Source organism: Talpa occidentalis, unplaced genomic scaffold (assembly GCF_014898055.3).
Source record: "Talpa occidentalis isolate TD23 unplaced genomic scaffold, MPIMG_talOcc4v2.1 talOcc4.16, whole genome shotgun sequence".
NCBI classification, from domain to species: Eukaryota; Metazoa; Chordata; class Mammalia; order Eulipotyphla; family Talpidae; genus Talpa; species Talpa occidentalis.
Window position 1 is genome coordinate 53,536,650 of NW_023601653.1, and position 14,873 is coordinate 53,551,522.

General features: G+C 37.7%; 1 protein-coding gene across 21 annotated transcripts in view; it reads left to right on the top strand.

The window, feature by feature from the left end:
- SOX5 (SRY-box transcription factor 5) overlaps window positions 1–13,934 on the top strand; it is a 1,024,531-nt gene extending 1,010,597 nt beyond the window's left edge. For all 21 annotated transcript variants that reach the window (XM_054696382.1, XM_054696384.1, XM_054696380.1 and 18 more), the window contains 4 exons: window positions 3,527–3,635; window positions 5,757–5,930; window positions 11,910–12,126; window positions 13,187–13,934. In XM_054696382.1, coding sequence (XP_054552357.1) covers window positions 3,527–3,635; window positions 5,757–5,930; window positions 11,910–12,126; window positions 13,187–13,490 — 804 coding nt within the window. In that variant the 3' untranslated portion in view covers window positions 13,491–13,934. The remainder of the gene's footprint in view (window positions 1–3,526; window positions 3,636–5,756; window positions 5,931–11,909; window positions 12,127–13,186) is intronic.
- The last annotated feature ends 939 nt before the right edge of the window (window positions 13,935–14,873 follow it).

The following is a 14,873-nucleotide window of genomic DNA, read 5'->3' on the forward strand; positions in this document are numbered from 1 at the left end:
TTCGATCCTTCTGACTGCTCTGCTCCCTGCTCTGGCTCTGGTGAATTCTCTCACCCTCCCGCACTTCTGACTGTACCCAGTGCTTGTATAAATAAATAAATAGTTTAAAATAAATAAATAAATAAATAAAGCAAATGGGCCTTCTTAAAAAAAAAAAATCAAAATACAGGTCTTGGCTAACCACCTCTACTTAATTGTCCACCTCTTTAGATAGTTCCTACCTTAGCGCTCTGTTGATTCCCACCGTTGCTGGTGTCATATGCAACCAATATAGGTATTGTTCTCCATTATGCAAGTCACTTGATAGCCACAGGGCCCATGATCTATATACTAATAATAGTTCTCCAAATAAGTTTTAGAGTTACTCGTTTGACCCCAAGAAAATACATGCCTTTATTTTCTTCTGCAGATGAGATCTAATTCATTTAGACCTTTGTATTCAAGTCAATTCACCATCAGAAGATTTTCAATTAGAACAGACTTTACCTACTATTTCCCCCTCATTTTAGTAAATCTATAATGTTATATAAGGTTTGATTCGCAAGATAAGGACTCAACTTTCCAAAAGACATCTTAGTTGTTAATTCTATTACTATTGATAGTTTTTACTTGAGTGCAATACAGGTCATTTTGTTTGGTCCTTACTTAGAAATGTACTAAGACTATTTCATCTTTACTACTTTGTAGTAGTTACTCATTGTGTGCTGTCTACTCAGAGCACATCAAAATTATTATCAAGTAGTTCTGCAAATGCAAATGCAAAAAAAAAAAAGAAAGAAAACCAGTGAATCTTGCCAGTTTACGGTAAGAGAACCATAAAGTGTGTTAAATATCAGATGGATCTGGGTTACAAAACAGATCTAAAAATGAGGGCATGGGCTACTCTTTTTAAATAATCATGACCAGTTGGAACTAAGATCATGAATTTGATTCACACTGTCACCTGTGCCCATAAACAGCTTTCTACAAACTCAATTTGCTTGATTTTTCCCATTTTCAATATCTTCCCATCTATCCCCTTCCTACTGAGTACTATTGCCCTTATTTTGTTTCAGCTGTCTCTGTTTACAAGGCATTAATTCTAAAAAATTGCCTTTTCAGTAATATTTGCACATACAAAAAGTTTTTGTAAAGGGAAGTATTTAACTAAATAAAACCAATCTCACACAGTTGGGTTTTACACATGAGAGTGCATAGGTGGATTCTTTTGGGGAGAACAGCTTGGGCTGGGTGGGGTAGAAAAAGAAATCTTTGCCATGAACTAGCATTTGTTCTTTATAATGTTTGGTTCACTCTTTTCTCCTCTTATGTGCTTGAATAGATTGAATTTAAACTTGTAACAACTGTTCTTAAATTCTGTTCATGCTTTAGTGGTTTAGTTATATTACCTAGACTCCTGTCCACATACAGATCTATATCTACCTCTGTACCTAAAAACTCAATTTGTATGTGTGTGAGTGTGAGTATACTCTCTCTCTACAGGAACTATTTAAACCATTTTCATATGGATCATATGGCAATTCTTTGCCATATTAGTTACCATATATTTACCTTATAACTACTACGGATTTATTATATTGACTGTACTTCAAAATTTATTGTCAGTGAAAGGTGACAATGTTACCATTTGGTTTACTTGCTGTTGCAAGATGTTTTAATTAAAGTCACGTTCTCCAATTCCCTCTCATTTTTCCTGTTCAAATGGTCTGAGAATTAGCTTTAATGACTGTGCACAGGGTCATGAAAATAGAGCAGCATACCGTGTTGACTTTCACCATCTCCTACTGACACCCTCTTGAAAAGCATTGTAGGTTCCATTTTAAGGGTTTTTAATTGTACTATGGAGATTACTTATTTGTAAAACTTGTGACTTTCTTTCTCCTCATTTGCTAATTTTAGCCTCTTGGTAAGTGGCACACCATCCATAGAGCTGATCTCAGAACTTTAAAAGTCTATTCCAACTGCCTTCATTTTGCTTTTTCTTCTTGAAAAACTGGACTCAAGAATGGAGCACTCTCTAGAAAATAAGTAACATTATTGCCTTGTATACTGTTAAATCAAAACCTGAGAGGCAATCCATACCTATATATGTGCCAAAGAAAGTACTGTGATGCCTTCACTAACCCAAGGTGCTCAGATCATGTTGATGGAAGGAGGCTCTTTTAATGTAGCTGTCTTCTATTTTAACAGCTACATTCACTATAAAGTCTGTTAAGCTAGTGTCGTTGGTACTCCTGAACACAGATAAATAGACACAATGAACTGTGAGCAAAAGAAATCCAGAACATATAAAGCAACTGAAAATAATTTTACACAACAACCAAACTACATCAGGTTCTACATTTTAAATATAATTGATTTTGACGTTGGCATTGTAAATTCCTCTAGAACTAATATTGATATAAACTATGCAGTTTCCAGTTTCCTACAATATTTTATGCTTACAACAGAGAACAGGAGTTCCAAGGCCACTAAATTAAGAGAATGGCAGTATTACACTTGTACATACTATAATGTCTGTCTCTGTTTATGTAGTATTAAAGTATGTACTATATTAAGAATTTCAATACCCTGTTGGTTCTTGGTGGCAACACAATTACCTTAAGTTCTTGATTATTTTCTGTGACACTTTTATTGTATCAATAATTGTTCCATACTTAGTTATGAAATCCAATAGATGCTTCCCTTAAGATTGCGTTGGAAGCCACATTGGCTTCAGAGAAATGATGGTGAATGCTAAAAAAAGGTTGTAAACCTTTCATTGTATATGTTTTCTTAATATCTGAATTACTTACTTTGGAAATATAATGTGTCAAGTAATTTTTACCAAGCACTATATTTTCCTGGAAAATAATTCAGTTTGTAATGCTATGATCTCCATGAATTCAAATCATACACTTCATGCTTTTAAATGACTTGATTACTTTGCAGATCTCAGTTTAGTATAGTTTCTCACCGTAATTCACCAGTTGATTCTTTTGGCTTAGCAATCCAAATGAAATTGTGGTCCCAGTAACAGGCATTCACAGTGAATGCGCAGACTTTACAAACAGCAATGAATATTAAATGTCTTCCTTATTCCACTTACATGGGGAATGCAAGTGGCACTGAAGGTGATGGTCACCAGAGGGCGCTACTCTGAATTACAGCTCTATCACTTGTTCACCAGACTTTTGGGTCCCCATGCCACTTTCCTGTTTTCTTCTGTCTGGGTAGTACTGTGCTCCCATAAAGTTTCTGTGCACTCTGTGGCCTAGGAAGGTTGTCTCAAGAATCTCAGTGAATGTTCTTTGGGCACACCAAACTCAAGTGCCAAGACGGTTGGAACTCAAAGTGTCAGAGTTCCTTCCATTGCCCTGGTGATCATTTGCTTTAATGACCTCTGTGTAAAAAACTGACCGAGCAACGGGGAACAAATCAACATCCCATCCCAAAAGCTAATGTATTCTGTTCAGCCCACAAAAAGATGTCTTTGAACAATTATAATTTCCAGTTTGAGCACTCATTATAAATTTCTTATTTGAAGGAAAAAACAACACTGGAGAGTCTGACTCAGCAACTGGCAGTTAAACAGAATGAAGAAGGAAAATTTAGCCACGCCATGATGGACTTTAACATGAGTGGAGATTCTGATGGTTTGTGCAAATTTCCATTTATCTCTCAGTAGTGTGCAGAAGTGTTTATTTAGTGCTAATTAAAAGTACTAAAAACATCCCCTCATACCTGACCATACACAAGCACTCACAAGTGTGCCAAGCTCTCTGTTAAGTGTTTGCAAGTCATCTCCGTAGTCCCTAGCACAGCCTCCAGGAGGTACATATTACCAAGATAACGTGCCAGACAGTGAACTAGATTCCAAGGCAAATATTCTGGGGTCACCATCTACTCTCTCACCTCCCTAAATCTTATACCTCAAACAAATTTTCCTGAAATGCGTATTTATCTCATTTGTAAGTTTTCTTCTGTCAAACTCTATGAGGAGAATCTCCCAAATACATAGCTGTCTGCTCTATACCTTCAGCCAATTCCATTTTTAAGTCCAGTTCTGCACTCGCCAGGGCTCTAACCAACACAGAGCATTTAACCATATAGTTCTGCCAAAATTGCATTTTATTCATTTGAGTATCAAAAGAAAAGTCTTTGCTTTCTGGCCTATTGCGTCCAAATATTTCCCCCTAATTTCTGCTTTGTTTAAGGTAAACCCGGCCTATACACACACACACACACAACTTGTTTAGCTTTGATGACTTTCCACAATGTTTATTCTATTGTTTATGTAGGCAGATAGGAAAGTGATCATTTGCTAGTTACAAACTCATTTTTTGGAGGCTCTTTCCATGTGTCAGCACTGATTTTTGCCAATAAAAAGACAATGTTAATAACATATTTAATGAATTTTAAGTAGTGCTAGTAAGATAAAATCTGTATATATCTATATATGATCTATGTATTATAGCATGATAATCAGCATTAAAACAGTAAAAATTTTTGTTGCTGTTAAATTCAGTCATGCTTGTAAGCAAAAACATTTTCCAATGTTTATCAGGCTGAAGAGCACATTATGAATGAGAAATTCCACCAACAGTTCTTACCTGTAATCATCCATTCTGCCAAATTTATTAGTGCTTCCCAATTTTGTAAACTGCTATAGACATCTTAAGTAGGAATAGATTTGGTTGATTCCTAATCCTTCAAAATAAGAAAAGAAAGGAAGAGGAGTATGAAGGATAAAGAGAACAGTACGTGTAGTGATAATGCAATCTCTGGAAATCACAAAGTAAGTAAAGGTTTATAGGCCACCAAAATACATCTCCTGTAATGATCATCCCAGAAAACTTAGTATCAGAATTCCTTATTTCCTTCTGCTTCTCCTATTTTCTGCCCAAGCACAAGTTTCTCTGCAAGTTGTTTAATCTGCAAGTCTCCTGAAGTCTAGAGAAGAGACTTACAGCTCCCAAAGGGTACCCTGTGACTCTGGCTTGTGTTTTGTCATCACAAGCCTTGCTGATTGGAATATATCTACCAATGGGGCCTTAGGTATTGGGGGGAAGTTCAGGGGAATGAATATTCTATTTGGTCACCTTAAAAATGTGGCTATAGACTTCATGTGAAGCAGTTGTACTGTAACTTTTCATTTGTTCTTTTTCCAACCATGTTCAAATTGCTTTTAGGAAGCAGACTAGCATTGCAAACATTAAGCATTTATTAACACATAATTTCAAAGTACAGCCAAACACCTAAGAAGAGAATATCTATATTGTATTTTAACCTCAAAAGTTTATGTGGCAGTGCTTTTATTTACATAAGGTCAGAGAGAAGAAAGGGCAGGCATACTCCCTGTTTTGACAGTCTCAGGAACAGAGACAGATCCTCACCTGCAGTCATCCATTCTGCCAAACATTAGTGGTTCCCAGTTTTGTGAACTTCTTCATCTATTTAATATTTCTGCAGTACTGGCATGCCCACTGATCTGCTCCAACTGTTTTCTCTCCAGTCTGCATCAGACATCACAATTCAAGTTTCTTGTGTGCCCTTGAAAGTTGTGACACAGTCCATTAAAACAAAGGGAAAATGTATCAGAAATGTATTAAAAACAAATACATTTGCAAACAAGCATTTTTCTTAAGAACTGGTGGTACAATTATCAGATGTACTTTTTATTTTCACATATCTTAGTAGACTGAAAAACAGTCATGCACAGAAGAGAATCCCTTGAAGTTCAAACACTAATGTGAAGCAATGTCCCCTACTTTTAGGAAGTGCTGGAGTCTCAGAATCAAGAATTTATAGAGAATCCAGGGGGCGCGGTAGCAATGAACCTCACATAAAGCGTCCTATGAATGCCTTCATGGTGTGGGCTAAAGACGAACGAAGGAAGATCCTCCAGGCCTTTCCTGACATGCACAACTCCAACATCAGCAAGATACTGGGTAAGAAAAGCCTATATGGGACAAACGTAGTTCTGTTCTCTACAGTTACTCAAAGAGACAGGAAAGAAGCCAGGTCATCTTGCTATCCGTTTATAAGCACCATCGTTGATCCTTTTCTTGACAATGAAGTGGTCTGTATTTGTCAAGAAATGTGCCCAATTTCTGTAGTTAATTCAGGTGTGTGTCTATATATGTACTGTTGTAATCTTTTCCCTTTACTGAGACTTGGGGAGAAGTTCATTTTCCTGACCCAGTATTGGTATTGACATATTTACTCTTTTTCCTTTGCAAAAACTATAGACTCCATCATGGGATGGGAGTGGAGATGTTTGTTCTACTACTGTATTTGAAAATCAATTTAAATTTTCACAAGAAGATACAGATGTGCAGTTTGAATTTATACTTTTAGTAACTTCAGATATGTTCAGTATAATTAAGAAGAGATCTTTCCTGCCATTGCAACTGCAGCTTAACAGATAACAAAGTACAGATTTACCCTACATACACCGCACAGGACAAATGGGTGAGGAGTTACTGATCAGAAAGCGGTTGTTATAATAGACTATTTTAGGTCCTAGGAACAAAGAAAGGATAGATTCCACTTCTTATGTGCTAATCTCTTGACACCATCGTCTCATTCATCTTTATGGACAACCTATATACACTGTTAGTATTCTTTGACTTCTAGTGGCAAATTTTGACTTTAACAAAATCTATCCAGGTTATCAAAGTTTTATTCAGATCCACAATGCACTTTGAATTCCATTCACTTCAGAGCTAGTCAGGTGCTGTCAGGGTCCCATATCCTCAACAGTGGTAACAGATGCCAACCCTTCCTACAACAGGCTTTTGTAGTGAGAGCAGAACAAACAAAAACCACAAACCACTTAAACTTGTGTCTAAATCTTCATCTAAAGTGATTTTTGAGATCTTTAGATGAGTGTTATCTCAAAATATCTAAGCATGTCAAACCCCAGAAAATGTGAATATGTATAGAAATATATCCATGCATAATCAGATACTGAACTGATCAAAAGGAAATGCATTTTCTTCTGCTTTTTCTAGCATTTTTGATCTAATTTGGCTATTTATAATTATTTTCTACCTTGCATATAGAGTTCCCCATCTTTAAAAAGCATACCATTTTCATTTGGTAGAAGTCTCTGAAAAAGAATACTTATGTAAGCATATTTCATGTTTTAATATACTGGTTATTCCCAAATTAGAAATCCTAAAATGTCAAAAAAAAAAAAAAAACTATGATGATTGTTTAAACTGTCTTTAGCATCATTCAATTCATGTGTCTAATATTAAAAAAGTGACAACTACTGATTAAAACTTTATCCTCAGTGTAAGAAATACATTTTGATAGAGATATTTTGGGAAATGCAGCAAAAACCTTGATGGAAAAGAAATGACAGGCTGAAAGACTTCCTTTCTGGTTTGAAGGAGAGAATATTGGAAAGACCATATGACTATCATGATAGCGACATGAAAAATAGTGCTGCTTAATTTGACTTTTTCGATAAAATTGTATTAATTAAACATAGAGCGGGGAAAAGAACCTCTCAGGTGTCTGAGACTTCAATATTCCATCATAGCTTCAAACAAAATAAATGGTCTTCACATATCCACAAGATCATTCTAAATGGCCCATTTCATATAAAAGTACAAAGAAAGCTTGATGTTTTCCCCTTTACTGATTGTTTTGGATAACAGCCTCCGACAGCATGCCGCTAATTCATTCTGCTTAAAACAGGCGCTTGAGCTGGGTTGACATTTTACGTAGTCTCTGGGGATCCTAGTTGACATTTTAAAGGGCTTCTAAGCATTTTATAATACCCTAAAATCTGGTTTTAATAAGCCATTCTGCTGAAATTGTTAACATAAGGAATCACCTTTTACTGTTTGGCCCTAGATCATGGGATGGGGACATCTTTTTCTGATTAGATATACAGTCATTGGAATAAAATGTGCAAATTCATTACAGACCCCACAGAGATGACAATGTAGCACAGCTCAAACTTCTCATGTAATTGTATTGCCAGATTTAGAAAGGAAAGAAGCACTGTCATGACATTTTTTTTTCCTTATTTTGAACATTGAATAATTTTTGCTGAATCTTCCTCTTTGTCATCAGCTAAATATCCTCCTCCACCTTTCACTGTAAGAGGCTAACCCTTTGAATGCAGCACAAAACTTGCTCTCTGCAGACGGCCCAGCTAAGCATATAGCCACACCCAACTCAAGTAGCTGTTTTCATCTCTTTTGAGGACATCAAAAAATGCTTTCCTACCATTCTTTACTAGTATTCCAAGGTTTACATCGCAGCTACAGACAGTGATGTTGTACCTGCGAAGCACTGAAACCAAAAACCATACTTGTCCTTTGGTCAACCCTAATCAGAAGTTATTAATAAAAAGATGAAAATGACATTAGCCCTCAAGCTCACTCTTCTGCACTGTCATAAAATGGAGTAGCTTAGGATTCAGTCATACTTCCAGAGAAATTATATCAAGTGTCAAAATATTTTATGATTCCAGTCACTGCCATATTTAGATGCCAACTTATCTGAGAATGTTTGCATTTTTGTTATATATATAGGATGTACTTCTCTCCCTGATTCGTATAGGAGCCATTTCTGCAACCAAGCCTTCTTGACTACAGAAGATTGATTCCACCTCCTTGTCATATGTTTAATAGCTTCCTGTACTTTCCACAGTTATCATTAAAATAATAAACTTTGTAATTAGCTGCTTAATGTATTCTTCTCCCCTGGCAATGTAAGCTTTAAGAACAGAGGTAACCATAACAGGTTGCCATTGCATAGCCCTTCATTCATCATGCACATAGTAGGAAATCTAACAAGAAAGTTCTCACATTCCAAGACAGGTTGCTGTGAAGCATAAACAGTCCCTTAGGTTTATTTATATACACACACGATCCCATACAACCTGGTGAAAAAAAATAGGCAGAAGATCGAAATAGGCAAACAGTACTCTGAGGTTTCACCTCAGACTGGTTAGAATGCATATTACCTAAAAGTCAAGAAATAACAAGTGTCGGAAAGGATTTAGAAAAAAAGGAATGTCAGGAACTGTTGGTGGGAATATAAATTGGTACAGCCACTATGAAAAGCAGCATGTTGGTTCCTCAAACATTTAAAAATTGAACTACCATATGATTGCATAGTCCCACTTCTGGGTATTTACCCAAAGAATATGAAAACACTAATTCCAAAAGATACATGCACCCCTCTATTCTTGTAGTACTGCTCACAATAGCCAAGATATGGAAACAGCTCAAGTGCCCAAGGACAAATGAGTGGATTGAGACGTTGCGGCACACTACTCAGCCATTACAAAAGATGAAATCTTGCTATTTCCAGCAGCAGAATCTCCTCAAGGTCCATTCATGTTAAGTGAGCTACGTCAGAAGGAGAAAGACAAATACCATATAAAGCAAAAAGCAAATCACACTCCAACAACTAACCCGAGGTTTCCAGCAAGAAAGGTGGGGAAGAGAGTGAGTTTGAGGTGGCCCATTGGTAGATAATGACTGGAGATCTGGGGGTGAGTGCGGCATGACTATACACAATTGCCACGGTGAGAAGCTACATCTGAAACCTATACAGTATTGTAACTTAAATATTACCTCAGTAAAATAATAAAACAGTTGTATAAGTATTTTAAGAGATCTACATTATAGTCCAGGCAACTGATGAAATAAAATTTCATCTAAATATAATCACTCAAATATGAAACAATATAAGCTAGCATCTTGCTACTAGTTTAAAAAAGAAAATGTGAAAGTTTATCAATGATGACAATTCAGGTTAAATATGCATGCATATAAACACAAACGGATTTAGCTATTGAGTTGATGTATTGAGAAACGTGTGGAAATGTATAGAGCTAAACAACCTTTATAAGCCAGTTTTATCAATTCAAAATATAACAAACTTGAAATGACATAAAAAACAAAAACTCCCATAGAGGAACCTATTCTTTTTGAAGCATTTAGACTCAGGGAGGAATCTTTGGCAATTCAGATTATAATAGAGAATGTTAGTTTCTTTGTTCTACTTGGAGATAAAGACAACTAATGAAGGTTAAATCAACCATACATGACATATTTTTGGTATACTTCTATAGTTATTCGGGAATGTCTGACAAGCTGACTTTTCCACTCCTGAATCTAAGGTTCAAAATTCTAATGTACACACTGATAAGAAACACCACAAAAAGAGCTGATCCAATTCAGTAGTAGTATAGCTTTACCTATGTCTACACTCACCCTGAAACAGTGGTTTGCAGGAACCTCTAGAGAATAACTTCAGACAGGGAGATTGAGATTCTACCTACAGACGATAAGACCTCATCAGCTAACTTAGGTTGTAACCTGGGATTTCTACACAAGTTTGAGAACAGAATAGAAACTTAAGCTCTGTTTGAATTGTAACCCAGGTTTCTATCGTAAATGAGAATAGTATCAGCTGTCTAGATTGGAAAAAAATCTGTTTATGAGTCTTTATAACACCAACATGGATATGCCCACCCAAGCAACAACACCTGTTCCAACAGGAAACACTCCATGGAAAGAGCTCTTGTCCTTTTTACTATCTTCCTTTGATAACTGTGACAGCCCAGAGGAATTCTCTGCATTTATAGGGAAAAACAGTTCATCAGTGAGCTATTCGCATTTGAAATACCGGGTCATGATTGAGTAATGAACCCATTCAGAAGCTTTAAAGATCTTGCTTAGATGACTGTGAGAGGTTCTGTAAGGACAGCAGCGAGCGCAGGTGCCTATTAGGTGGGGATCTCCTAATTCCAGTTATTTTGGTTGAGCATTTGATAAGAGTTCAGCTGATTATGTGGTGATAAACACATACTTCATCTGCAAATAGATTTTTTTAACATGCTTAATAAAAAATAAGGCTTACTACTGCTTTGACTGCTACATAGCCATTATTGTAGAATCAAAATTTTAAACCACATTTATATTGAGAATTTGCATAAAGTATTTGCAATTAAGCTACAGTTGTTTTTCCTCAATCCTGGTTGGATCCAAACCAAAACTAAAAGTGAGAAGGGGAAGACTAATTTTGGGTAGTATTAATAATAAATATTCTATCACAGGAAGTGACATTTTTATGTATTATAAAAATGACTCAGGAGAAAAGTCTTACTCTACATAGTTACTGTTGTAATTCTGACCTCTGCTAGACGATATCTATGACAGGAGTAGACAGACATGAGGATACCCACCGTTGCACACCTTGAATCTCATCACACCTGAGATTGAGTCACAGACAGGCAACCTACAAGTTGTGTGACTTTAGTAAGTCTAGTAGGTGACTTCACCTAGATTGTGCTGAGAGTAAAAAATGAGACACATAAAACTTTCTGCACAGTATCCACACACAATAGCTACTTGGTGCATACTTGTTAATGGAAATTTTCATTAAATGGATTTTGCATTGTCATCATTACTGTAAGCATATGTAAACATTCTGAGGAGAATGAGAAGTGTGTCTAAACCTTTATAGAAGTTATGTACCCCGACGTAAAAATAATAGCTATTTAACCTCAGATTCAAAATATGTAATGAGTTCATGCATTACTTTTCACTTCAACGTTGAATGACCTCATGATCTAAGGTAGAAATGAAGGATGATTCATTGAATTATGTATAAGTACATAACACACATTGTATAATGTGTAAGTACATAACACGCATTGTATATACTGCAGCCCAGAGTCTGTTTTTGACTGTACTGATTTTTTGAGGCAACAACCACCAAACCCCTCGCCTTAGGGGGACCTCACTTCTTGAATCATAAGCACACTCATCAACATTGTTATGTTTTTCTCGACTTGGGCCAACATTTTTACTTTAGATTTCCTTGTTCTCAGCTGTCTCTTTAGGAAGCTCAGCAGCAAGCAAATGGGAATCCTAACCTGCTTCTCTTCCTAGGATCGCGCTGGAAAGCTATGACCAACCTAGAGAAACAGCCATATTACGAGGAACAAGCCCGCCTCAGCAAGCAGCACTTGGAGAAGTACCCCGACTACAAATACAAGCCCAGGCCAAAACGCACCTGCCTCGTGGACGGCAAGAAGCTGCGCATCGGGGAGTATAAGGCCATCATGCGCAACAGGCGGCAGGAGATGCGGCAGTACTTCAACGTGGGGTATGGCTGCTGGGGTGTCTGGCCGGGGAGCAGTGCCTGGGGTAGTTAGTGCGGGTGACATGTGTTTGTTCCATTCCAAAGCAGCATTTTGAAAAAGAACCCGACTGCAGCATATATCCAGAGACTAAATTGCCCCACACATGATCCCAAAAGAGAATATGCCCAGGACAGTGGCTCTCGTGTGAGTCCTGTCAGCAGCTGGTTGGAAAATAAACTATCTGAAAATCTTTTTGAAATCTGGTGTTAAACCCTTAGAAATATTAGAAACACCAGAAGTGGTGTTCATTACTGCCTCCTACCTCCCATTCTCACCCCCCTCCCTCCCCAAGAAACTACTCCTGCAGCTTAGTGGACAGTGGGAGAGTGTGAAGTTCTGGCGAGTTCAGGGCAGTGAAGTTGTATTCAGGGGTTTTCTGTTTAACTTATCCTTAGGGGAACCTCCCTAGTGGCAGATGGGTTTCAGTCTCAGTAGCCACTGCAGCACAAGTTCAATCCCCAGCCAGAGAGGTGACTCATATGGCTGGACAGACCTCTCCTGACTCGCCCTCTGCTCCCCTCAGCAGTGTATTTCAGTAGATCTGCCTGTTCTGCTCCCCACTCTGTCTTTGGTGAATCCTCTGACACACACACCCCCACACACACACCTCTGGCCTACACCCCAGCTCTTGTATCCATAAATAAATGAAATAAATCTTTTCTTAAAAATTATCCTTAGGTTTAACTTTTAAGAAACTTTCTGCTGTTCTAGTGAAGGAAAAATGAACTTGCCGTCAAGGACGTGAGTTCTGCTTAATCTTTTTCGCGCCTCAGTTTTTTCCACAAGAGGGACTAGAAATAGAACAGAATTATTTTAAGAAATAAATGGGAAGCACATGCAAATGCCTTCTCATCCATAGAGCCTGTATTAGAATCAAAGTAGGATGCGACTTTTAAAAGTTGGGCGATACAGTGAAATCATGACATTAGAGTTGGCCAAGCTGAGCGGCTCATTTCTGTGGTGGGACCTGTGTGTCAGTCCCCTCTGACCCACGCTGTCTTTTTGGGAATTCCTCTCCAACAGGCAACAAGCACAGATCCCCATCGCCACGGCAGGAGTTGTGTACCCGGGAGCCATCGCCATGGCGGGAATGCCCTCCCCTCACCTGCCCTCCGAGCACTCGAGTGTGTCCAGCAGCCCCGAACCCGGGATGCCTGTCATCCAGAGCACTTACGGCGTGAAAGGAGAGGAGCCACACATCAAAGAGGAGATACAGTCTGAGGACATCAACGGAGAAATATATGATGAGTACGATGAGGAAGAGGATGATCCAGATGTAGATTATGGGAGTGACAGTGAAAACCATATTGCAGGACAAGCCAACTGATAAGGGGCAAGATGTTGTTGTGACCTTAGGACTTCAAGAAGCCCTAGCTGGTTCATCCTTACCAGTGGCCAAGCACATTAACTTTCTCATACACTGACTGTTACTTTAACTGTTAGTCTTAAATAGTTGGGACATCAGCTGACTAATAGACCTCAGCCTCAAAAGGCTTGAAAGGAAAAAAAAAAAATACAACAATCAAACAACAATATCAACAACAAGGAGAATGAAATAAGCTATGGGTAAAATAATGCCAGTAATTCAGCTGCTACATCCAAGCACTGAAGTCTTACCCGTCAACTTTTTTTTTTTTAATAAACTTTATGGCTGTTTGTTCTACAATGTTCTAGAAATTCTCACTCAGGTACACAGTGCCAACAAGTGGCTTGTGAATGTGTTTTGTTGTTTTGTGCTACAATTTTTAAAAAGAATAAGTTTTGTTTTGTTCTTTGGGGTTTCTGGGTTTTTTTCTTTTCCTTTTTTTTTCTTTCTTTTTTTTTTTTTTTTTTTTTGGTAACGCACCTGACAGAAAAAAGAAAGATGAGTTTCTCTTTACTTCTCTCCACCTTCTCCATCTCTACACTTTAAGATGGAAGTCTGTGCATGGGGAGGGGAGAGAGGGACTAAGAGCCTGTTTTTGAACTTCCTTGCTATCCACCACAAAATCAGCAATTACTTTCTTTAGAGGACTTTCTTTATCTGTTGCACACCACACTACATCTTTGAGCAAGTGCCAAATTTGTACTGAAGTGTTGACCCAGTTCATTCCCCTCCCCCTTTCTTTTCTCCCTATCCTTCTTAAGTTAGGACAGTGTTATATCTTAGACAATCCCTTGAAAAACCTGAAATACCAGCAGCTGGTGAGATTTGACTTTTTTTAGTGGAAACTGTAGGTGCTGTTCTCAGGTGAAAAGAGAGAGAGAAAGAGACATAAGAAATTTAGAGAAAAAATATTTTCTGATCTTGGATTTTTGTGTGTATGTATGTGTGTGATTAAGGTACTAATAGAAATAACCTTGGACCATTGTGAGTTAAACCCACATCTGGGGATGAAATCCCACATCCTCCTAAGTGACTGGTCTGGAAGCAACCTTGACCTCGACTTTGCACTTCAAATGACAACCATTGTAGGGCTCAAATTATATTTTTAAATTTCTATGATGATGATTATTGGGTGGATCAGGTGGCCCTGTGTAATAGAGGTGTGTGTGTATAACATGGAAGCTACTAGTGACCTGCTCCCAGATGTTCCTCCTTCCCTGTCAGTTGGTTCCACTGATGCTTGCTACTTCATGATTACTCTTTCTTTTTCTTGTTGATAACTTTGAAGAAATTGATCGTCGTTTTCCTTACTATTTGGCCATTTTCCAGAAATACAGAGTTAGT